The sequence below is a fragment of the Stenella coeruleoalba genome (genome assembly GCF_951394435.1).
Source record: "Stenella coeruleoalba genome assembly, chromosome: 4".
Lineage (NCBI taxonomy): Eukaryota > Metazoa > Chordata > Mammalia > Artiodactyla > Delphinidae > Stenella > Stenella coeruleoalba.
In genome coordinates, this window is record NC_137149.1 from 70820698 (window position 1) to 70847460 (window position 26763).

The 26763-nt window shown below is 36.8% G+C and overlaps 1 protein-coding gene across 3 annotated transcripts in view; it reads left to right on the top strand.

Annotated features, from left to right (window-relative positions):
- Nucleotides 1-26763, top strand: part of SLAIN2 (SLAIN motif family member 2) — an 81042-nt gene that overhangs the window by 17513 nt on the left and 36766 nt on the right. For 2 of the 3 annotated variants that reach the window (XM_079920384.1, XM_079920385.1), the window contains exons 2-4: nt 16415-16563; nt 22024-22188; nt 23934-24095. In XM_079920384.1, the coding sequence (XP_079776510.1) occupies nt 16415-16563; nt 22024-22188; nt 23934-24095 (476 nt within the window). The remainder of the gene's footprint in view (nt 1-16414; nt 16564-22023; nt 22189-23933; nt 24096-26763) is intronic. The other variant, XM_079920386.1, reaches the window with a different exon arrangement.

Genomic DNA, 26763 nt, shown 5'->3' on the forward strand with positions numbered 1-26763 from the left:
GGCTCTCAGAATCTTGTGTGTAGTAAGAGTTCAGTTATATTAAATTGAATCAATCTGATTGTCAATATGTTAAGTTGAAACGAGGTGAACGAGGTAAAATAATGAGACCAGATTTCTTGCATGACTTGCATGACCCCTATGCCAGTTACAAATGAGGAATTTCATACATACTCTGCATAATGGCAATATTTAAACTGTACTCTCCCATGAATGAATTAAAGAAAATTCTGTCCAGATACAGTATCTGATGTTTAGAATCAGTTTTAAAATTCTCTCTTTTGTAGGATAACTGTTACACCTTGTTTTATACTTCTTTGTACTTTTTGTAATTTCTCAATTTTCTGTTACGAACACAAATTGCTTTTTCCTTTCTTTTTGTGGTACGCGGGCCTCTCACTGCTGTGACCTCTCCCCTTGCAGAGCACAGGCTCCAGTCGCACAGGCTCAGCGGCCATGGCTCACAGGCCCAGCCGCTCCGCAGCACGTGGGATCCTCCCGAACCGGGGCACGAACCCGCGCCCCCTGCATCGGCAGGTGGACTCTCAACCACCGCGCCAGCAGGGAATCCCACAAATTACTTTTATAATTTAAAAAAATCCTGATAAATCTTACTGATTTAAGTCAGTTTCATTACTCTGTAGTCACATAGGGTAAGGATCATAATACAGCATGATACATTAAAAAGCCATTGATGTTTTCCTTGTTACTTAGAATCAGTAAGATTATATTTCACAGATGAACAAATTTTGGTTCCAGTAAGTTTAGACATGTGTTTTTGATAGAACTGGAGCCCAAGTCAGCTGATGTGTATGATCTTATCCGTTATTCTTGTTTTTAACTTTGCATTTTAAAAATGAGATTCCACAAGTGCAAATATTAACAAGTTTATCAGATTTACCTAAAGTATGTAGTCTTTTTTTTTTAAATTTTTATTGGAGTGTAGTTGATTTGCAATGTTGTGTTAGTTTCAGGTGTACAGCAAAGTGAATCAGTTATACATAGACATACACTTACTCTTTTTTAGATTCTTTTCCCATATAGGTCATTATAGAATATTGAGTAGAGTTCTTTGTGCTATATAGTAGGTCCTTACTAGTTATCTGTTTTGTATATAGTAGTGTGTATACGTCAATCCCAATCTCCCCTTATCCCTCCTCCCCCTTTCCCCCCTGGTAACCATAAGTTTGTTTTCTACATCTGTGACTCCATTTCTGTTTTGTAAATAAGTTCATTTGTCCCATTTTTTTTTTAGATTCCACATATAAGCGATATCATATGATATCTGTCTTTGTCTGACTTCACCCAGTATGACAATCTCTAGATCCCTCCATGTTGCTGCAAATGGCACTGTTTCATTCTTTTTTTATGGCTGACTAACATTCCATTGTATATATCTACCACATCTTCTTTGCCCACTCCTCTGTCGATGGACGTTGATTGAGGTTGCTTCCATGTCTTGGCCATGGTGAATAGTGCTGCAGTGAACATTGGAGTGCATGTATCTTCTTGAATTATGGTTTTCTCCAGATGTATGCCCAGGAGTGGGATTGCTGTATGATATGGTAGATTTGGGGGTTTTTTTAAAGTATTTATTTATTTGGTTGCGCTGGGTTGTGGCAGGCGGCTCCTTAGTTGTGGCATGCGAACTCTTAGTTGCAGCACACATGTGGCATCTAGTTCTCTGACCAGGGATCGAACCCGGGCCCCCTGCATTGGGAGTGCATAGTCTTAACCACTGTGCCACCAGCGAAGTCTCCCGTATGGTAGTTCTGTATTTAGTTTTTCAAGGAACCTCCATACTGTTCTCCATAATGGTTGTACCAATTTACATTCCTGTCAACAGTATAGGAGGGTTCCCTTTTCTCCACACCCTCTCCAGCATTTATTGTTTATATATTTTTTGATGATGGCCATTCTGACCGGTGTGAGGTGATACCTCATTGTAGTTTTGATGTGCTTTTCTCCAGTAATTAGTGACGTTGAGCATCTTTTCATGTGCTTTTTGGCCATCTGTATGTCTTCTTTGGAGAAATGCCTATTTAGATCTTCCACCCATTTTTGGGTTGGGTTTTTTGTTTTTTTGATGCTGTGCTGCATGAGCTGTTTGTATATTTTGGAGATTAATCCCATGTTGGTCACTTCATTTGCAAATATTTTTCCCATTCTGTGGGTTGTCTTTTTGTTTATGGTTTCCTTTACTGTGCAGAAGCTTTGAAGCTTAATTAGGTCCCATTTGTTTATTTTTGTTTTTATTTTCATTACTCTAGGAGGTGGATCAGATAAGATATTGCTGTGATTTGTAGTCTGTTTTTGTTGAGGGGGAAAAACCCCAAACTTCCTTACTTTCCAGGAATATCAGATAAGGAATTTCAGAGCTCACATTTTGTGAGTCTTCGGGGTTACTGATGTTGCTGCTCTCCTCAGTCTCATTTTTGGGACTACTCTGCATGCAAATCCCTATGCCAAACTTTCCAGGGTCCCTGGTGGTGCCGATGCCCTGGTAGCCTAAAAGGGCTCATTCCCTTCTCTTTTATTTACCCAGATCCCTGCCTCCTTGCCTTTCTGCTAGGACCATATCTATAAGTATATCTGTAAATCAGTTTAATTTCGACATGATTTAAAATAAAATAATTTGGGTAGTAAATAGCATTAAATAGTGTCTCAATGTAAATGAATTGAGTTACAATAATGTTCTGTTCCTTATAGTAATGACTTGTACTAGCCAGAGCACACTGCATGTTGACTCCTGTTGTGATAGTTTAGTAGCAAAAATGAACTTGTAGAAGCATTTAGGTTTTAAGGCTTTCAGTAATATAAGTTCTTATTTTGCCTGTTCTATTTACGTAAAATCACATCCTCTGTGCTCTTTCATTTGGGAATCTAAATTATGGAGGAAATGGATACCTTTAGGAACAAATTAGCTTATTTAAGAGGAAGGCTCAATAAATGCAAAACATACAATTTGCTTTGATCTTGGAAAGGGTTCAGATTCTGCAGTAAAATTGAGACTTCTTGAGGGTATTAAGGAACTATAGGGAGGAAAAGAAAAAAGTGATTATATCTTCTTGAAATGTGGGAAATAATAGAAGCAAGATAATGCAGTACCATGAAGTTTATGAAAATATTTGGAGAGAGACAAACAGTGTTTAGTTAAAAATTAGAGGTTTAGAATTCATGAGGATGAATCAAACCATGTCCCACTTCTACAGTTACTAGAAGGAAATCTCTCCCACACACAGCCCTCCACTGCTCCATTCATGAACTTCTGCTCATCTGCCTGTGAGAGAATTAGAAAGTACCCAACCATGTGTGGCTGTTAAGCGTTGTTTTGTTTGAAAAGCGTGAATAAGAAGCAGGGGGTGGGGCTTCCTTGGTGGCACAGTGGTTAAGAATCTGCCTGCCGATGCAAGGGACACAGGTTCAAGCCCTAGTCCAGGAAGATCCCACATGCCGTGGAGCAACTAAGCCTATGCACCACAACTACTGAGCCTGCGCTCTAGAGCCTGCGAGCCACAACTACTGAAGCCCACACGCCTAGAGCCCATGCTCTGCAAAAAGAGAAGCCACCGTAGTGAGAAGCCCGCTCTCTGCAACTAGAGAAAGCCCACTCGCAGCAACAAAGACCCAACACAGCCAAAAATAAAATAAATAAAATAAATAAATTTATATATACAAAAAAAAGAAGCAGGTGTGGGCCAGGCTAAGTCCACAAATGACCTATGAGTCTGATAAATTTGAGGAATGGAATTTAATAGATGCTGTTAAGTTAGTGAGGAGGTTTTTAAGTATAATGCGTTTAGTGCCTAATTCGTACTGCATTTTATAATTATAGAGATTATATTTTATGTCTTTATTAATAACTAGTAGATATAGAGAGAGTACTTTAGTAATTTTAGGATGTGACTATCTTTTGAGTGAGCCTGCTAATTTCCCCCCTTGGAGGGAGATAATGGGTCTTGCGTTGACTTCTCATAGTGAAACTCTTGTTTGCCATTGGTTATTTTTAGCTGGGGCTGATCTGGAGAGAATTAAAAAATAAAATCCAAAAAAACAGATAAGTCCTAGAAACCTGAATCTAGAGGTTTGGAACTTGTTGAGCAGGCGCTATAGGTTTCTATGGTAGTACCCCCTATGACTGAGAGAGCTGACAAGCAGCACGATGAGAAGTATAATCATTTAATTTTGTCTTAATTCGTTTTTTTTGTTTGTTTGTTTTTTGCGGTACACAGGCCTCTCACTATTGTGGCCTCTCCCGTTGCGGAGCGCAGGCTCAGCGGCCATGGCTCACGGGCCTAGCTGCTCCGCGGTATGTGGGATCTTCCCGGACCGGGGCACGAACCCGTGTTCCCTGCATCAGCAGGAGGACTGTCACCCACTGCGCCACCAGGGAAACCCTTTAATTCATTTTTGAATTCCTGTTGAGCACCATGCCTGGCCAGTGGTAGCTGCCACATAAACATTTGTTTAAATGACTGATTGTGGCTTGATACTAAGCTTTCAAGTGCTTAGAGTTTAGCTTGGAGACAGAATGAACACAGAATTCGGTCCTCTCTGAAATCAGCAATGAGAGTTCACAGCAGAAAGGTTTATATGGACTTGAATGTGAGAGCTGAGACTTAGGATTTAGGTACAGATAGGCGGAAGGGTATTTCTTGCTGCTCTGTCAGAATCAAAAAGTGCAGGGAAAAGAATGAGTGCTTCATTTGAGTAGGGTAAAGCGAAGTCTGTGAAGATACAAATTTGTTGGGGAACAAGTAAGAAATTTGAATCATTGGGTTGGAGACCATACTGTGGATTGCTTGTGAAATCTAGGAGGAGATTTTTGAGTGTCGGAATATCCTTAACAAAATCGTGTTTTGGAAAGATTAGTGTGGCAATAGTATGTAGGTGGGAAGAGAAGACGTAGGTACTTTTGTGGGCTAGAAAACTGAACCTCTGATCTTTACCAACCTCTTGGGCCCAGACGCACATAGCAAAACTGAAATTCAAACCAAAGTATTGAGTCCATAATGATAGTCTTTCCATTTCATCCCAACCACTTACAATTGATTGCATGAAAACAATCATCTCAAGCTAAATGAATAAAGATCAGATTTGTTTAGTTCCTCTTATAAAACATCTACATTGTTTAAAAATATCATTTTGATCTTGCTTTCTTATATAAGGGTATCGACGTTAAATAACGTCGATATCGACGTTAAATAACGATGATAAATTCTTTGTTGTGAGGGCTGTGCTGTGTGTGGTATGATGTCTAGCAACATCCCTGGCCAAGCAAAAATGTCAGACATTGCCAGATGTTTCCTGGGGGCAAAATCACCCCAAGTATTGCCTTAAAGCATACTTACGGTGTCTACTTGACCAGAAATATTTAGTGCTGTATTGCAGGAATAAGTATCTTATTCTAGTAACTTTCCTCCATTTACATTTCTAAGTCATAAAATAATGTTCTGAAAATTAGGAAAAATTAAAATGATTGTGTGATTTATTGTACAAACTATTTGAGAGTCAAGGGAGTGCTGAGATGCCAAAACAACAGGTTTAAATGAGGACTTACACCTGGGCAAACTGGGATGAACAGTCACCATGGGAGTAATCATAAAACATTTATTGAGTACCTACTATGAGTAGAGCACTGTGTTAAGATGATAAGGAGTAGTCAGAAGAACTGTGGCAGTTGGAAAGCCTCATGAAAAATGGAGTCTTGAATTGGTCTAGAGGTAAGGCTTGGGTTAGACAAGGAAAATGGAAAGGAAATTATTTTTGCCCCTGTAGTAAAAAGAGCTATAAGCAAAGACACATCTGTGGTTTAACAGATGTGTGAAGTGAACATTTATTTGGCCATTTTGGCTGGACAAGAGGGTTTTTTATTGGAGTACTTGAGAGAGAAGATCAAGGATGTGGTTTTGCATCGAAAACACAGGATCTTGAAAATTAAGTTGGGGAGTACATCCAGTGAGAAAATTTTTGAGCTGTGAAACAATGTTTATCCTGACCTGTGTTTTGGAGAGCTAAGTGGTAGTAGAGGATGGATTGGAAGGTTGAAAGTCTGGTAGGTGTGGGGAAGCCAGTTTAATGAATCGATAGAATGTGTTGATTGAATGTATGGAGTGAGAAAACAGTCAAGGTCATTATAAAAATTTTCATTTGTTGACTGGAAAAAATAATGGTGTCATTTTAGGTTTGTTTGGGGATATTTGATTTTGAGACAATGTCTATAGTAAGCACTTACAGCTCTGTGACTGACACCCAGGAGAAAAATTAGTACTAAAACTATTAGAACATATTGTATGTCCAAAAAATGATGATTGGTTATGATGAAACAAACAAAAGATTTCTTCAAATTAAAAGAGTTTCTGGGGGCTTCCCTGGTGGCGCAGTGGTTGAGAGTCCGCCTGCCGATGCAAGGGATGCGGGTTCGTGCCCCGGTCCGGGAAGATCCCACATGCCGCGGAGCGGCTGGGCCCGTGAGCCGTGGCCACTGAGCCTTCGCGTCCGGAGCCTGTGCTCCGCAGTGGGAGAGGCCACAACAGTGAGAGGCCCGCGTACTGCAAAAAAAAAAAAAAAAAAAAAGTTTCTGGGAATTCCCTGGCTGTCCAGTGGTTAGGACTCAGCACTTTCACTGCCAACATGGCAAGGCCAAAAAAAACCCAATAATAAAAAAAAAAGTTTCTGGTAAACATAAAATAGTAGGAATAAATATATGGTTATATCTTATGAGGCAGCAGTTGATAAAATAACAAAAATAATGTGATGTAGGAAGTGTGTGAGGAGCTCAGGTTTTACACTTATAATGTGTATTTTCAGATCCTCATGTCATCACTTCTACCTTTGGTAATTAATAAGTGATCTTGAGAAAACTAGTAGGAAAGGGAAGAAAGAAAAGAAAGAAAGTAGGACTGGAGAATAGGTTAAATTTGGCCTCTTAAAGACACTGGGATGATTTGATTACTGTCACTTGAGAGAGATCTTGGTCAGTGGTTATGGGTATTTTGAAAGGAATGAGGAGGGTAGAAATGGATATGAATTAAAACAGGAAGAATTTAGTTCTGCTGATCTTACAACTGGGGTCCCCAACTGGTACATCAAGTATAACTATAGAATTTCCATGATTATAATTTTTCAGGAAAAAGGCAGTGCTCTATTATGAATTTTTGTATAATTATTTCCTTCATTCATTCTGCAATATGGTGTTCCGTTTCTATAATACTGTGTGCCAGGCAGTTTTCTTTGGGGGTGAGGGTGAGGCATAAGGAATGATGTGAAATATTCCTGTCCCTGAGATGCTTGGAGTGCTATATGAGAGAGAGTTAAACAATTATATATAGCTTATATATATACACACAACTACTTTCCCCCATCCCTCCAAATGTATTTTATGCATTTTAACCATCTTGGTATCCCGTACACTTTAATAATAAGGAATCCTCACATAGCCATTCTTATCTTTCTATGTAACTCAAAAGAAAAAGAGAAGAGATGGGACTTCCCTTGTGGTCCAGTGATTAAGACACCACACTCCCACTGCAAGGTGTGCAGGGTTCGATCCCTGGTTGGGGGAACTAAGATCCCACATGCCATTCAGGATGGCCAAAAACTTAAAAAAAAAAAAAAAAAAAAAAAGAGAGAGAGAGAGAAAAGAGAATGTCTGGGCTGCCTTTTTTTTTTTTCTTTAAAGGTTTTTTTTTTTTTAATAAATTTATTTATTTATTTTTGGCTGCGTTGGGTCTTCATTGCTGTGTGCGGACTTTCTCTAGTTGCGGAGAGCAGGAGCTACTCTTCGTTGCAGTGCACGGGCTTCTCATTGTGGTGGCTTCTCTTGTTGCAGAGCACGGGCTCTAGGCACGCGGGTTTCAGTAGTTGTGGCACACAGGCTCAGTAGTTGTGGCACATGGGCTTAGTTGCTCCGCGGCATGTGGGATCTTCCCGGACCAGGGCTCAAACCCATGTCCCCTGCATTAGCAGGTGGATTCTTAACCACTACGCCACCAGGGAAGTCCCTGGGCTGGTCTTAATATTAACTTTAGTTCTATAAGCAGAGTATAGTGTATTCTCTCTTCCTACTGTGGCGTAGCATAAAGATACTGCCAAATTTTCTTTAGCACTTTAATTACCTGATATTTTATTTAATTATTTATTTTTTTGTAATTGCTATCTATGGATGCAATTGTAGCTAAGCAGATATGTATTATGTATTAGTCAATACACATTAAAACTGTCTCTTTCTTTGCAGCTGTTGCCACAATTTGCAGTCTGGTATAGTTTGAGACTTCCAGTCTTCCTGATGTCTTTTCTCAAAACAAAACAACTCATTTTCTGATTGCCACACTCCCAGTTGGTCTCCCAGCAGTACACAATTATGCCTCAACACTAGATGTTTGTCTCTTTAAAGAAGTAATTTCCAACCTCAGTTTTGTGGCATCCCAAGGAATATCAAAATTGTTTTGATACTCTTAAAATTAAAAAACCCATGCCATACCAGAATGAGAATCAAGAGAATCATGAAATGAAAATGGAAGCATAGAGTGTCACTGTCTAAAAGTTTGGGATTTACTACTTTAAAACTTTTCTTAAGTCTGTTCTGCTTGCTCTGCCCTGTTTGTTGATTCACCATGTTGTGTTCTGCTGTCATACCAGCAGTTTATGTCTGTATCCTGCCCTGCAGCCATTGTCACTTCAGGGCTTGTAAACTGTTCTAAGACTTTATTAATGAATTTGCCTTGTAAATAATTACCACTATAATTTATTACTAAAATTTCAAAAAGACTCTTACTACATATGAACTGAAGATATTTTTCTTCAATTGAGTTGTGATTTTTTTAATTGTATTTAATAGTGGGATCTATTACAACTTTATATTTTGTGGTTCATAAGGCTTAGAAGAGAGCAGGTAACAGCAGGAGGCCATTAGAATGATTACTATATTGAAGCCTTTAAGTCAAGGATCTTGTACATTCTTTTAGAAAATGTATTAGTTGGTAAAGTATGTAAAGTATTAGTTGGTAAAGTTAAGAGCTTAGGTTCTGAAGCAATCCTGGTTTTGCCACTTAACAGCTATGTCACCTTGGACAAGTCATTTAGCTCACTGTGCCTCTTGACCTCATCTGTAAACCAGGGATTATATTAGTACCTATCTCATAAGCTTATTGGGAAGATTGAAAGGGTTAGTATATTTTAAATACTGAGGAACTTCCCTGGTGGTCCAGTGGGCAAGACTCTGAACTCCCAATGCTGGGGGGCTGGGTTCGATCCCTTGTTGGGGAACTAAAATCTGGTGCAGCCAAAATAAATAAATAAATAAAATACTGAAACCATGCCTGCCATGTAATAAGCCCTTGATTAATAATAACATTAATTATTATTTCACATTGTCTCAGGAAGGTTGTTAAATCATTATAAAGCAATGTATCCTAATAGTTTATTAAATTATATTTAGGTGTGGGTACGGCCAAAGATACTTTTATTAATGAAAGTTTAAAAAAAAACATATACAATGGAATATTAGTCAGCCATAAAAAGGAATGAAATAGTGCCGTTTGTAGAGACGTGGATAGACCTAGAGACTGTCATGTAAAGTGAAATAAGTCAGAAAGAGAAAAACAAATAGCATATAATATCTCTTATATGTGGAATCTAGAAAATGGTACAGATGAACTTATTTGCAAAGCAGAAATAGAGACACAGATGTAGAGAACAAACTTATGGATACCAAGGCGGGAAGGGGGGTGTGGAATGAATTGGGAGATTGGGATTGACTTATATACACTACTATGTGTAAAACAGATAACTAATGAGAACATACTGTATAGCACTGGGAACTCTACTCAATGCTCTGTGGTGACCTAAATGGGAAGGAAATCTAAAAAAAGAGAGGATATATGTGTACGTATAACTGATTAACTTTGCTGTATAGCAGAAACTAACACAACATTATAAAGCAGCTATACTCCAATAAAAATTAACTTAAAAAAAACAGTAAATGAGTTCAACATACATCTGTTTCTTGTTCCTCTGCTCCCTTGTGTAGCTGACCAACTTTAGCCTTCTGCAATACCCCTTTGACATATCTGTCCGTCTTTACTCAACCCTTGGTCTTGTTCCCAGTGCCTTTTCTGAAGAAGTTACTCCACAGACCACCAACTCTGATCCATTGATTCCACACTCTGGGCAGACCTTTAAGCCTTTCCATCACCCTGATTTAAATATAAGCCTTTCCTTGACCTACTGTATAGTACAGGGAATGCTACTCAATGCTCTGTAATGACCTATATGGGAAAAGAATCTAAAAAAGAGCGGATATATGTATATGTATAACTGATTCACTTTGCTGTACACTAACATAACGTTGTAAATCAACTACACTTGAATAAAAAATTTAAAAAAAAATTCAAGCCTTTCCGGATGGACCTAGAGATTATCATACTAAGTGAAGTAAGTTGGGCAGAGAAAGACAAATATATGATATCACTTATATGTGGAATCTAAAAAAAAAGTGATAAAAATGAACTTATTTACAAAATAGAAGCAGACTCACAGACTTCGTAAACAAACCTGTGGTTACCAAAGGGGAAATGTCGGGGGAAGGGATAAATTAGGAGTTTGGGATTAACATATACACTCTACTATGTATAAAATAGGTAATCAAGGACCTACTGTATAGCACAGGGAACTCTACTCAATATTCTGTAATAACCTATATGGGAAAAGAATATGAAAATAATGGATATATGTATATGTATAACTGAATCACTTAGCTGTATACCTGAAACTAACACAACATTGTAAATCAACTATACTCTAATATAAAATAAAAATTAAAAATAAATAAATAATAAAAATAAAATCAAATTTCCAATCTGAAAAAAACCCCCATAAAATTATAAGAATAGAAACAAAATTACAATCTCAATATGGCCACTTTGAACTTACTTTGTTATGTTTCCTTTATCTTTTTTCATATGCACTTAAAAAACATTGTAATCATTGGTGTTTTGTTCAGGGTTCATTCAGATGCAAATATATAAGTCTGTAAATGTCATTACTATTGCAGGGAATATACATTGAACTTTGTGAAGACAGAGGCTCTTTTCTTTTGCGTTGAATACACCTTACTCAGTAAATAGAGAAGTATGATTTTGAGGTATTAAAATCTGATGATTTTCCTTAGCCTGTAAAAAGTTTCCATACCAATCTACAGAAATTTATTTCAATAACAGTTTTGATATAATTTTATTTTTACTTTAAATAAAGTTAAATCTTTGTTGTTCTTAGCTTTATTAGCCTACTTTCAGCTGACTGCAACATGAAAAGTGATTACTGTGGTTACTATAAATTCAGTAAAATGTCTCCAATTTCCCATCCTATCTGTCTTTTAATAATATGTCTGCTATGTGTATGCGTAAAAAAGTCCCAAGAGACATACTGCAAACTGTAAATAACTTGGGAGGATAGAATTGGTAGGGGGAGGGAGGTTATTATCACTCCTTACATTTATACATTTCTATATTATTAAAGTTTTTTTGTTTTGTTTTGTTTTTTAATTTTTGGCTGCGTTGGGTCCTCAGTGCTGCGTGCGGGCTTTCTCTAGTTGTGGTGAGCGGGGGCTACTCTTCGTTGCGGTGCGCAGGCTTCTCATTTCTCATTGCGGTGGCTTCTCTTGTTGCTGAGCACGGGCTCTAGGCACGCGAGCCTCAGTAGCTGCGGCACACAGGTTCAGTAGCTGTGGCTCAGGCTCTAGAGCACAGGCTCAGTAGTTGTGGCTCACGAGCTTAGTTGCTCCACGGCATGTGGAATCCTCCTGGACCAGGGATCAAACCTGTGTCTCCTGCATTGGCAGGCAGATTCTTAACCACTGCGCCACCAGGGAAGTCCCTAAAGTTGTTACTTTTACAAAATAGTTATATTCTTAGTTGTTTTTATCACCAGTCATGTTATACAGGTATGTGTGACATATCGGACAAAATATGATTTGTTATGATCAGTTTCATAACATTCATATTCTTAATTACATCTTTACTAGTTCTCTCACTATTAACAATAGACATAAATTATATTTAATGGTGTTTAATTCCTTTGTAATAATTGTCCTAAGGGAAAAAGCAACATCTTGAGAGACCAATTATTTCTAACATATTTTTTAACAGCTTTATTAAGATAGAATTTACATACATAAAATTCACCTGTTTTTAGTATTGAGTGATTTCTATATTTACAGAATAGTACAACCATGACCATAATCTTGGTTTAGAATATTTTCAATATCCCAGAAAGGATCTTTGTACCCATTAGCAGTCATTTCCCATTTCTCTCTCCCCATCCCCTCTCCCATCCCTGGGCAACCACCAATCTGTTTTGTCTCATAGATTTGCCTATTCTAGACATTCCATATGAATGGTATCATGCAGTATGTGGTCTTTTGTGGCTGACTTCTTTTACTTAGTTTAATGTTTTTGTGGTTTATGCATATTGTAGCATTTTTATTGCCCCGTAACACATTAAAATTTTTATTTATTTATTTATTTTTGGCTGCATTGGTTCTTTGTTGCTGAGCGCAGGCTTTCTCTAGTTGCAGCAAGCGGGGGCTACTCTTTGTGTTGGTGCGCATGCTTCTTATTGCAGTGGCTTCTCTTTTCGCGGAGCATGGGCTCTAGGCTCTCGGGCTTCAGTAGTTGTGGCACGAGGGCTCAGTAGTTTTGGTGCACGGGCTTAGTTGCTCCGCAGCATGTGGGATCTTCCCGGACCAGGGCTCAAACCCGTGTCCCCTGCATTGGCAGGTGGATTCTTAACCACTGCGCCACCAGGGAAACCCCTAATATAGTCTTATGACAGGTACTTAAGGAAGGTTTCCTTGAAGAAGGGACATTTAAGTTGAGACTTCGTAGAAAGTACGAATGGGCTGGCCGAAATTGGGCAAGGGAGGGTGAGGTAACCAAGAAGTGGAATTGAGTTTGTTTAAGGCAAGGGGAACAGCATGCACAAAATGACCTAGAAGCAAAAGTGTTGGGCTTTTCAGGAGTAGAAATTAGTACCATATGGCTATTATTTAGATTTGAGTGGTGGAGAAGGGTGAGAAATGTAGCTAAAAAAAAAAAGGTACTGCAACAGTTCGATCATTGCTGTGTTTCAAGGGCCACGGGGGCTGTGTTTTGGAAAAAAACTACCATAAGGGCAAAAGGAAACTGGCATAGAATTTTTAGCAGAGGAATATTAATAGATTCATATTTCAGAAAACAATTTGGCTGCAATATATAGAATGGATTGGAAGGGAGCAAGACCAGAGATTTTAAAATTTTTAAAAGATTGTTCATTTTCAGAATTCTTCTGGCCATTCTTTGTCTTTACATTTTCATGTAACTTCTAGAATTAGGTTGTCCATTTCTATAAAAATGCCTGCTGACATTTTTGTAGGGATTGTATTCTGTTGATCAGTTTGGAAGAATTGACATCTTGACAACATTGAGTCTTCAGATCTAGGAACATGGTACATCTCTCCATTTATTTAAGTCTTTCATTTCTCTCAGCAATGTTTTATTGTTTTCGGTGTACAACTCTTGCACTTCATTTGTTAAATTTATTCCTAAGTATTCTTTTTGATGCTGTTGTGAATGGAATTGTTATATTTATTTCATATTTGAGTTCATTGATACATAGAAATAAGTTGATTTTCTTTTTTTTTTGGCCTGTTGATCTCATATCCTGTGACCTTGCTAAACACATTAATTAAGTCTAGTTGATTTCGTTTGCTTTCAGTAGATTCCTACAAAGGATTTTCTATGTACAGGATCATACTGTCTGTGAATAAAGACAATTTTACTTTTTTCTTTCCCACATGGATGCCTTAATTTCTTGTTCTTGCCTTTCTGCACTGGCTAGACACTGTAGTACCACATTGAATAGAGATGTTGATAGTGTGCATCCTTAACTTTGTTCCCAGTCTTAGGAGAAGTATTCAGTCTTTTACCATTAGGTCTATTTTCTGAAAGAGTTTGTATAGGATTGGCATTACTTTTCCTTAGTATTGATAAAATTAATAAGTGAAGGCATCTGGAACTGGGCTTTTCTTTACAGGAAGATTTCTCATTACTAATTCAATTTATTTTTATAAATCTCTTCAGAGTCTCTATTTCTTCTTGAGTCCCATTTGATAACGTGTATCTTTCTAGGAATTTGTGTATCCAGTCTTCCAGTCTATCTGTTTTGTTGGCGTAAAGTTCTTCAAAATATTCCTTACAATTCTTTTAATATTGGTAGTGTTTGTAGCAGTGCTTACTCCTTTTTTTTTTTAGTTTTATTGCGATATAATTGAGATACAGTACTGTATAAGTTTAAGGTGTACAGCGTAATGACATTACTTACGTATTTTGCAAGATGATTACCACGATAAGTTTATTTAACATTCATCATCTCATACAGATACAAAAGGAGGGGGGAAGAAGAAGAAAATTGTTTTCCTTGTGTTGAGAACTTTCAGGAAATGTTGGGCTTTTTGGTTTTTTTTTTTTTTATTGGAGTATAGTTGATTTACAGTATTGTTTCAGGTGTACAGCAAAGTGAATCAGTTATACATACATGTATGTCCATTTATATTCTTTTCCCATAAATGCCATTACAAAACATTGTCTCTACTATAGTCTGTACTATACAGTAGGTCCTTATTAGTTATATATAGTAGTGTGTATCACTTTTTCTTTCACACTTTGGCAATTCATGTGAAAGAAGCCAGACACACAAAACACACATTGTATGATTCTGTTTATATGAAATGTTTAGAAAGGAACATGGAGCAGAAAGCAGATTTGTTATTGCCTAGGGCTGGAGGTAGAAACGGAAAGGGGGTTTCTTTTTAGGGTGATAAAAATGTTCTAAAATTACATGGTGGTGATAGTTTGGGTAACTAAATACTAAATTCATCAAATTATACAATGAATTTTATGGTGCAGAAATTACACAGGCAAATTTTATGGTATGTAAATTACATCTTGAAAAGGCTGTTTTTAAAAAAAGTTGTAAGGTACTTTTAGCATCTTTAAAAATACAGAAACTACTATAAACTAAATGAATAAAACATCAATAATTCAAAATCAGTTTAAAACATCATAATCTCGCCTATACCAGGTGAATGGTAGCTTTCCTGTTTTTGTCAATGGCACTATAATTCTTTCAGTTACAACAGCTAAAAATTTAAGAGTAATTTTGTATTCTTCCATCTTTTTTTATTTCCTACCCTTATCAATTTGCCTACTAAAAACATTTTTTTTCACTGATGCTTTTGAATTTCTTAAATAATAATATACAGTTCAGTCAAGAGGGACTGTTTTCTGATGGACACAGCCAATTTATTGATGGCTAATGTAACTTATAAGTTGAGATTGTCAAGATTTTACTTGTCAAGAAAACTTGAAAAATATTGCTTTATTCGCCTATTTCTGCTAAAATTAAGTCATAGAGGCCCAGTGGGAGAGCTGAACCTCCACCTCTATGCAGCATCAACAAGACAGGAGGAGGCAATGTCAGATGGGGCACTTTTTCTCCCTTTTCCCCATCCTCCATGAGTTAGTCAGGTGCAGTAAAGGAGCTGATTTTACATCCCATCCATCTGGAAGTGCAGTAATTTTGTTTACATCATAGATTTCACTTAAGTGTCTTAATTTGCAAACCACTCTGGTTAGAATTCAAGTAACTTCACATTTTTCATATAGAGTAACATTTGAAATAAATTAACATCAATTGATGTAATCTGAACTAATCTGAGGAAAAACAAATGAAGTAGGAAGTATCTTCCCACCTTTTTGTTTTTATATGCCTTCCCCAGGAGCTTATAAAATACTTTTCCTTTCTTCTTTACTGAAACTGAAGTAATTTCATAAATTGATTCATATTGTTATTAAGGATTTTTTAATGTATTGCTTTTCTCTGACGTATCATTTGAAAAAAGGGCTACAGAGTGGGTACTGCTTAAGTAAAAGGAATGCATTACTAATGGTGAATGTGTGGTTTGTGGTAGGAAGGGAACTGGGAGTTGGAAAGCAAGGTATTTATCTGCCTTCTAGACAGGACTTAATGATATGGTTATATTAGGGAGTTAAGAACTATTGAAAAAAGAATAAAATATTGTAAAGACATGTTTCTTCATAGTTTTTGAAATGAGAGTAAAAGAAAAATAAAGACACATTTTAGGACTGGACAGTTGGCCTCATTTGGGTTCATTTAATAGTTGAGATTTGGGCTTATATTGATGATTGTAGTGTCATTTTCTTCCTGTGCAGAAAGTAAATGTGGGTGATTTTAAACATACTCCATCATTTTTACTCCCCATCCCCCAATTTAAATCTGTTCCAAAGGATCCCTATTTTATAACCTTGTGCTTAATAATTAACATTACCCTTTTTTGTTTTTGTTTTTTGTTTTCTTCTAGGCTGTATTCATCACCAAAGAAAAAACTTACACCAATGCAGAAATCAGTTAGTCCTTTAGTTTGGTGCAGGCAAGTTTTGGATTACCCAAGTCCTGATGTTGAATGTGCTAAAAAGTCTCTTATCCACAAGCTTGATCAAACTATGTCAGGTATGTCTATAATTTTACTTGTAAATTCATCTCTTTGCTTTCTTTAATCAAAAAACAGATAAATGTTGACTGGTATGTTTTTAGGAAGGCAGTTCTTTGCTTGAGGGGTGTTTTCCAAATCACATTGTGCATGCCATCGTGAGTTTTTGCCATATGCACATAACCCTGTTCTGTTATTTTCTTAATAGCCTTTAAAAAAAAATCTCCGTATTTTTATTTAGCTTCATCCTAAAAAATATCCATGAAATAATGGATTTTATGTAATAAGGTTTTTTCTGGTGCAAGCTAAAATAAATAATTATTTTAAAAAAATGTTTTGTCTGATATCATCTAAAATCATCTCACCAGCCTCAGGGAAATTCTGATGTGGTAGAAAGATACAGGTTGAGAACCAAAGAGCCCTCATTCTCACTCTGTCGCTTTGTTGCTATGTGACTCCGCGAATTATTTAACTCCTATAAGCTCAGTTTTCTTATAAGCATGATGAACCCTGTAAGTGTTATTTAAGGATTAAATGATAATGTTGAAAGAGCCTAGCATGTTTTTCTGGCTCATGGTAGTGCTTAGTAAATGTATTCATTTCCCCTCTTTTTTTTTTTTTAACTTGACATTTTAAGTTAAACTGCTTTTATGTTCTATTGTTTAATAGCATTCACAAAGCTGACAAAATGTGTCACTCTAATGGCATTTAAATGTAGCATGCCAGTGTGTTAGAAATGTAGGAAAAATATTATTGACTCTTTCTTGGAATTACTCTCAATCTTTTAAAAATATGTTTCAAAAAAAATTAAAAAATTAAAAAAAAGAATATCAGTTTCTGGGAATTCCCTGGGGGTCCGGTGGATAGTACTCAACGCTTTCAGTGCTGGGGCCCTGGTTCAGTCCCTGGTCAGGGAACTAAGATCCTGCAAGCCTCGCAGCGAGGCCAAAAAAAAAAAAAGAATATCAGTTTCCTGGAATGCTCATGTAGTAAAAGATTGATGCATGATTACTAATCCTAAATAGAGTTTTGTTTTTTGCTTTGTGTTTACTTGGCAGCCATGTCCTTAAAATTGCTTTTTTTTGGCTTTATTATTGAGGTACGTCCTCTTTTTTAGAGTGTAAGCTGCAAATGGTCAGGGGAAGCAGGGGGGAGCCTACACAGTTAAACTGTCATATAGTAAAGTGTAGTTTGTTGTGGCAGGAACAGTGGTTATTATAAGAAAATAACGTATGGGATGGACATAGGGGAGAAAACCAAAGCTGTTGCACTTCAAAAGTAGCAATTGGAGTGAGTAGCTTTTTGCTTTATTATAACAAAGGCATTAAAGATAGTAGGAGCATGTAAGAAAAGCTGTTACTCTTGAACCAAAACTAGGTGTAATCAAGTACTGGATCTGCTTAACAGTGTTTAGATTTTATAGCTGTATGCACAGAGCAATAGCTATAGCTGTATATATTCAAAGAAAAATAATTTGGCTGTTGCAAGTTTGAACCTTGTAGTCCTAAACCTCTCTTTTCCCAAGTTAAAGGGAAGATTGTTTTTTAAATGTATTTTTTTGATAAGGCAAAGCTTCCTAGGAACTTAGCTATTATATTCTAGCACAGCCGTTTTCTACTCCATCATACTCAGCTTCTCTTTAGTGTACCAGCACCTGTTCCTAAGATATTCTTCTCTTGTTTTTTTGATAGCACATTATCTTTTTTACCCTTATTCTCCCTCCGGTTTTCTTTTCAGTCTTCTTTAAAGTTTCTCCCTTCTCTGCCCATCTTTTTGTGTGTGTTTTGGGGGGGGAGATAATATTTATATAGCACAAATTTCCCACTTTCACCATTTTTAAATATACAGTTCATACAGTTCAGTGGCATTAAGTACATTCACATTGCCATCACCACTCTCTATCTCCAGAACTTTTTTGTTATCCCATACTAAAATTCTGTACCCATTAAACTTCCCATTCTTCCTGCCTTCCCCCCACCCCCGCCCCATCTGCCCAGGTCTCTCTTTTGCCCCATTTCTCTCTGTTTTGATGATTTCATCCATTCATACTATATCCAGTATCATCTTTATTCAAACTAATCTCCTTTATTTATGCATATTCAATATTTTTTGAGAACCTGTTATGTATCAGGCGTTGGGCAAAGGGTAGTGGATACATGATGAAGAAAGACTAACACTGTACCTGCACTCACGGAGTTTGGCATCTAGTAGGGGAAACATGTTAATAAAATAATTTTTATAACTGGTGATATGTAATAAAAGAATGATCTACAGTGCTTTGAGCTTGGAGAAATTAGAATTTTACTTCAGGAAGTAATGTTTGGCCTGAGTCCTAAAGATTCAGGAAAATTTAAGTGGGCTAAAGGGGAAGGCGACAGAGGGAGTAGAGTGTTCCACGTGGTGAGAACAGCTTGTGCAAAGGCTCTGTGGGAGGCCTTTGGGAGCATATGGGAGGGAGCCTAGTGTACATGAGGAACTGGACATGAGGTCAGAACAATATGTAGGAGCCAGACTCTGCAAGGCCTTAGAGACCATGTTAAAGGTTTTGGACTTTATTCTAATATTCTAAAAGCAATGGGAAGATACTGAAGGGTTTTATTCAAGGGTATGGTATGTGTTGGCAGGAAGAAGAAATGATAGGATTTGCACGTTGATGAGGACATGCTTAGCTGTAGTATGGAGAGTAGATTGGAGAGGGCCAAAAGTGAACCGTAGGATGCTTTTGAGGGGGGTTGATGATGATAGCTGCGTAGTGTGTGTTGGGGGGAAAGGGTTGTAGTGGAGATGAAAAGGTGTGAAAGGAAAAAGGAATGAACCAAATATGAGGAAATGAGGGAGAAGAAAGTACCAGCAGTGATTTCTAGCTTTCCAGCTTGTGTAATAGGATGAATGTTGTTATCATTCTGAGATAGAGACCCCAGGGAGAGAATTTGTTTTAGTTCGAAAATAATGAGTTTGGATTTGGACTTGTTGGCTCTGGGGTGCATTTGCCATACCCTCAGGGGAGACATTAAATGGGCAGCATATATGGGACTGAAGCTCATGGAAACTTAGGCCTGGAGATATAAATAATGGATATTTGGGGGAATAGAGATAATAACTAATGTTGTGAGTATGAATGAGATTTCTCAAGAAAAAGAATATGGTTTAGAGTGAGAAGATAAAAGAGTTGAGAACTTGAAATGCTAGTGATTAAATAACCAAATAAAGAGAGACTGCGCTTCAAAGGAAATAGAACAGTAAAGAGATAGAAAGGAATGAACACCCGTATTTCTGCTCAGGTTGATATATTGAGATCATGCTACATACTAAATATGTTTCGTGGTGTCTTGTCTCATGGTGAATATGTAGAAAAATATGTAGAAAACTATACTGACCAACTTACCACACTATCCAACTAAACAGAAAAACTAAACAGAAAGCATGTGTTCCTCCTCCCAAAACCAGTGCTCTGCTTATAGGCAAACCAGAAACTTCAGAAACATCTTATTGTTTTTTCCCTTTAGAAATCCTTACCGGGTTTTTTTGTTTTGTTTTGTTTTGTTTTTTTTGCGGTACGCAGGCCTCTCACTGTTGTGGCCTCTCCTGTTGCGGAGCACATGCTCCAGACGCGCAGGCTCAGCGGCCATGGCTCAACGGGCCCAGCCACTCCAAGGCATGTGGGATCTTCCCGGACCGGGGCACGAACCCGTGTTCCCTGCATCGGCAGGCGGACTCCCAACCACTGCGCCACCAGGGAAGGCCCGGTTTTTAATATTTATCCTTTTCTTCCTTTTTTTTTTTTTTTTGGCCACTTTTATTGCCTAGTTCAGTCTAATCTATTTAACATTAGAATTTCCATCAGTTTTTTTTCCTTAAGCTGATTGGATCATATTACTCTTGCTCAAAAGTCCCCGATGGTGTTATCACTGCTACTGAACAAATTTCAGACTCCTGAGCATAGTATTCCAGGCCTCCTGTGACCTGGCCCCAGCTGGTTGTTCCTGTTTTGTCGCTCACCATGAACTTTACCTTTCTAGATTACTCACTGTTATTCCCCGGACACTCTATGCATTTTCAAGACATGGTTTTAGTTTATGTTATAAACACAGATGAAAACATATACTTTCCCCACTTCCAGTGTCCTACCAAATTATCCTCTCAAGACTGCTCCAGTGCCTCTCCTTCCAAAAAGCCTTCCTACCTACTTTCTCTCAGTTGTAATGAATTACTCCTATCTCATCATTTCCATTAGCCTCTTTGCGCCTTTATGATAGTACTCATTTCATTTTGCCTTGAAATCACTGTTTTTTCTGCCTGCACTACTTGGCTTTAGGCCTCTTGAGAAGAAGTACCATGTCACATTTGTGTATTTATTCTGCATAGTACTTTGGTGATGGTCATAAATATGAATAAGCTGTAGATTTTAGAATAGGGTGAAGAAAAGAAAAAATATTTTAAGTATTAATTTTTCTTGTATATAATTGATATCTTAGCCCTACTTTCATACTATTTTTATAATTTTATATGCATAGCACAAATTTTTCCCCTTTTTTGGCAGAAGTATTCTCCTTGGTCCAGAAAATGGGGTGGGGGGGTTCTTTTTAAAAAAAGAATTCTTGTATGTTTGACCTTAATCTGGCCTAAATAGTCAGTATTGCTTTATTTTTTCAAAAATCCAAACTTTGGAACGACTATTTTTAAAACTCATTATTTCATAGTTTTTTGTTGTTATTAGCAGTGTGTGTTTGTTATAGAAAAATGAGACAACACAAATATGCTTTTATATTCATTTTATTTTTAAAGGCCATTCAAGGTTGACACAGTTGGAATAAACTTTCCAACAAGATAGAAGTAACTTAATTTAGTAGCTAATAATTTGTTGAGGAGATATTCTTCCTATAGTATTATTTCTGTTTGGTGTGGCTCCTGTTTTATTTGCATAACAAAATTTAAGACAGTGGAAGTATTTTGTTGGGATTATTAATGTGATATATTTCTCTCCACTACTATAGAAATGTTTCTGTGTTTAAACTGAGATAATGACTTACTGAATTTCCTAATTGGAAAAATTTTTTTTTATAAATTTATTTATATTTTTAATTTTTGGCTGTGTTGGGTCTTCGTTGCTGCGCACGGGCTTTCTCTAGTTGGAGCGAGTGGGGCCTACTCTTCATTGCGGTGCGCGGGCTTCTCATTGCAGTGGCTTCTCTTGTTGCAGAGCATGGGCTCTAGGTGCATGGGCTTCAGTAGTTGTGGCACATGGGCTCAGTAGTTGTGGCTCGCAAGCTCTAGAGCACAGGCTCAGTAGTTGTGGCGCACGGGCTTGGTTGCTCCGCAGCATGTGGAATCTTCCCGGACCAGGGCTCGAACCCTTGTCCCCTGCATTGGCAGGCGGATTCTTAACCGCTCTGCCACCAGGGAAGTCCCCCAGTAGGAAAACTTTTGCGATGTTATTAGCCTTTTCTTCAATTTGATTTTTCCCCTTGTCATTAATGCAGCTCTCAAGAGGCAGAATTTGTATAATAATCCTTTCAACTCCATCAGTTACACAAGTCCTTACAGTCCAAATGCCAGTAGCCCATACAGCAGTGGTTTCAATTCTCCGTCCTCAACCCCAGTGCGACCTCCTATAGTCAAACAGCTAATACTTCCTGGAAATTCAGGTAAGGAGAGACGAAATGGAGTAATTAAGAAATGGTTTTTAACTTACTGCCCTGCCTCAGAAAATAACTTACTCATCAGTAGTTCAAGTTCCTTTATTTATGAAACCTCCAACTGGTTAGAGAAGATATCATTGAGGTGCTACTTAGCACCAGGTAGTATGGTACTAGGCACCAGTGATACAGATAAGCCAAGTTACATTCATAAAGTTTTCTTTAGCATGTGTGTAAAAGTTTTTTAATGTGGCTTGAGAAAAATAGCGTCACAGGCTTTATTTTTTTAACCAGTAGATGCTTACTGAGTAGCTTGCTTAGGTTGTAAAAGCTACAGAGTTAAACTCTTCTAATAGGAGTTTTAATAAGCTTTGATATTGTAGTTAAATAATAGTACAAGGCTGTATATGAATGTGCCAAGAGAGTGTTTAGAGCTCTAAATGATATGGGAGAGGGATAGATTGCTATAATTGGGGGAAGAATGTTCTGCTGTGGTTCTGTGACTGAGACTGTTATTCTGTAGCTTACTGTTCTTTAGATTTCACCATTCAGTTACTCTTATTACTGCTATTGGTATGATTAATTATCATAGCTTCCTTAAAAATTAAAGTATTATTAACCACCTCAAACTTTTGACTTGTATACTCCCTAGTCTCATCACTTATTGACCCTGAAGTTTGTTCTGTACGTAGGTTGTTACTTGCTACTTATTTCACCCATGACTGTTGTACTAAAAAGGTTGTATTTGTTTAATATAGAGAATTTTATTCAGGCACTATTTGAGACTGACCTTATAGTACTTTTCCTATCATGTGCACTATGCTCTTCTTGACAACATAAACTGTTTCGTATTCTTCTTGCTCTTTTTATGTGCCATTCGTGTTGGAGCTGGCTCTTATGGTGAAGAATTCTGGAAAACAAGTTTCAAATAAATCTGTATTAGAAGTATTAGTGACAGTCCTGGGATTTTTAAAATTCTTCATTAGAAGTTGATGATCTGATGAAAGCATTTCCTTAGGAACAAATTAGAGTCTTTTGGATATGTATATGCTTTATTCCTCTGACCTGTCTTCTATCCCCCTTTTGGTTTAGTGATAAAATGAGTTTTTTCATCCAGTCATTTTCTTCATCCCATCTTTGTGCTTCACTAGTTAACTTCAGAGAACTCCTTGGATCCCCATTACTAGTTTAGGGAAGGAATTTTGTAAACATGGCATAATGTAGGAGAAATGAGTGTAGTGTTCTTTTTTTGGTTTGTTCCTAAATCTCTAAGGAGTCCTGATTTTCCTCAAATTATAGCTTTCTTGTTTAGGAAAAGTAGGTGCTTTATTCAAGGGAAACGATGGTGGTATTTGCTAGTGACTGAATTTGGGAGGAGAAAACACATCTTAAATTCATCTATTTATAGAGTAGTTCATTGGCTACCTTGTAAAAGTTGAAATCCTATAGCATGTATTATTGAACATTAATTACTTGCCAGGTACTGTTTTGAAAACTTAATTGTTTCATAAGAATATAGATAAGTTATAGCTATAAGAAAATGTGTTTTGTATTTGTCATTATCTATGAAGGAGTCTCTGTAGCCCTCTTTATACTTAATCAGGACAATTTTTAATTTTAACATTTGGGAATTTTATAAACAGAAAAGGCAGAATAACAATGAACTGAATCCAAAGATATAATATCAAGTTAATTGTAACAGATGTTTATTCAACTTTTGTTTCACTGAAGTTTGAATCATTTTCTTTTTTAAGGTAATTTGAAAAGTTCGTCAGACAGAAATCCTCCACTCAGTCCTCAATCCTCTATAGACAGTGAATTAAGTGCTTCAGAATTAGATGAAGATTCAATTGGATCCAATTATAAGCTAAATGATGTAACTGATGTGCAGATTCTAGCTCGGATGCAGGAAGAAAGTAAGTATTTTAATTGTTAAAGTTGTGGTCTTTCATTACTGTACAATTTTGTTGTTGTTATTAAATATGTCAAAGTGTTGTGGAATAATAACGTAGTAAGAATAGAAATGTTGAAATTTCAGAGGCTTTTTCAACAAGTGGACTGGTTTGTTCATTAACTTGTTTTTAGAATCCATAGTATGTAGAGCAGTTTGCTGTGTGAGGAGCAAAGAAAAACAGGCTATGCTCTGCTTCTGTGACTGGTAATCATACCCTGCATGTTACTCTACACTGTAACTCTGTAGTTATTACTCGGTTGCTCTGTGTTTTCTTAGTGTAGACCAGAGTTTCTCAACTGTTCTTTCATTATTGCCTCCCGAAGGAGCCGATTTAGACATTTTTCCCCCTTTTTACCCACCCCCACTCCCGTTAAATTTTAATACCGTTGATATACTGTATATCTCTTTTTGTACTGTAAGGGCCACAAACTATTATGATAGCGAAGATTTTTTTCACATCCCCCAAATCATTTTTTTTCTCCTTGGGGGCAAATTTTCTTTCTTAGAATGTTTGGTGTAGTCTGTAAAAAAGACCTTCATGGGAAAATTGGGATTGTGACATTAAGTTAAATGAAGCATGTGATGTTGCTTTGCACAGTGGTCCTTGCAACTTTTTAGGTCACATATACCTTTGAGAATCTGATAAAAGTGTTGTCCCCTGTCATTCCCAAAATATGCATACGCACAAAATTTTTCATACTATTTCAAGGGCTCATTAGTGCCCTCTCATCTGAATGTAAGATGTTGGTGATAGTATTATTCTTGCCTGTATATTTTATTGTATGATGCCATAGGCTTAACTGTGAAGGAAGCAGTCTCTCTAACCTTCATAATGAAAAGATCCTTGAAACACAGATTTCAGAGTCTTGACAGTTGGCTGAGGTAATGGAGCAATGCTATAGTTTAGTTCAAAATTTTTCTGTTTAGGTCCTTTCTTTTATGTAAATATGTAGTAAGTTTTATCAAGCTATAACATTTATTAAGAAACTGCAATGTTTCTCACTCTGCTAATTCTTGTCTCATTTTCACACATCTTCCCTTAGAAAGATAGAAAGCTTTGGTGCTTGTTTTATCTATCTTTAGCCCTAGAAACTAATAACATTTTACCCTTTTCTTCTGTAACTTTGTGTATGTAACTCCTCACTGGGAGTATGGTATTGTCAGCTAGTGAGGGGTTACTTATTATCATGGATGTGAAAAAAGAATAAAGAATGCTGTGTAACTACCAGTTAGAATAAACTCACTCATTTCTTCTTTGAATCCTGACTTTTTAGACTGCAGTATTTTGTTAGAAATTCAACCAGCTATTTGCTGTAGTTTTCATATTGTGTGTTGGTAATGCATAATAGAAATTTTAGTCTTACTTGAAAAATCCTTTCTAAGCTATTCACACGCACAAATATTTCTTTTCCTGGTGAATTTTTTAAAAAATAAAACAAAAAATGCTGAAAATGTGTATGATTCCTCCTTGAAAACACCAACTTTTTTTTTTTTTTTTTTTTTTTTTTTTTTTAAAGAGAGAATGATTTTCCTTTTTACAACATTGTTTCTCCCATTCTTTGGTAACAAAAATGAAGAGTAACAGATTTGGGCGTTTGCCTGGTTAAGCTCCCTCATTTTTAAGATGAGAAACACACAATCCCATAGTGGTTGTGACTTCCCTAAGACCCCCTTGTTAATGGAGAACCTGCATTGGGATCTGGATTTTTCTTTTTTAAAACACCGCTCTTCTCACTGGTCTGTCATCTTTTGCTAGGTGACTTTAGTGCCATGTTTGCTATAACATGACACTAAGTAATTTGTTGGTTACTACAGTGGTCCCCAAACCTGACCAAAGGGCTAGACGGGCCCTAGGAATCTAGTTTTACAGGTACCTTGGTGTGATTCTCATCCACTACTTTGGGGAACCATGTTGATATCACTTTCTGTGAATGAATATATAACTTAAAAGTTTGATAATTCTCTAGAACAGATCTTTTGGGCTAAACTGCCAATAATTAGCAGGACTTCCTCAAAATGTTATCTAAATTCCATACATTTTTTCAATTGTATTTTTTTTTCTCGTTGAATATCTATCAGCATTTGTTTTTATTCTAGAAGGTTTTATACTATTTGAAGGGCTCCTAAGGTTGCTTGGGTATTTCTGGAGGTATCAATATAATTAAGGGACTCCTTTGAAAATTCTTACTTGATGGCTTAGAATTTATCTTGTTTTATTGAAGTCTCTTAGGTTATGAAACAACTGAAATTATGTGTGTGTCCAAGTATTGAATTCCTAAGAGTGGGATAGAAGTTTCCTTCATCATCTTCTTGAGTAAGATTAATGCAAGGATTCAGTATCCAGGGAGTATATTTACTCACTGATGTATTCTTTACACTGGTTGGGCAGTAATTGTTTTCCTTCAGTATTCCTTTAACGTTAATCTCAAATTTGGATTACTGTCTTTTGGAGTAGAAATATTTTTAAATTTATTGTTCTATTTTTAATATAGATTTCAGATTCAAGAAGAAATGTTGAAATTGGGCAAAAATTTATGAATTTTATTTAATTTAAAAATAGCCTTTTAGATGTGGTATATGCATCCTTATGTGTGGGAAAGTCTAAGGTGAATCAAGTGAAAGGGAGTTTT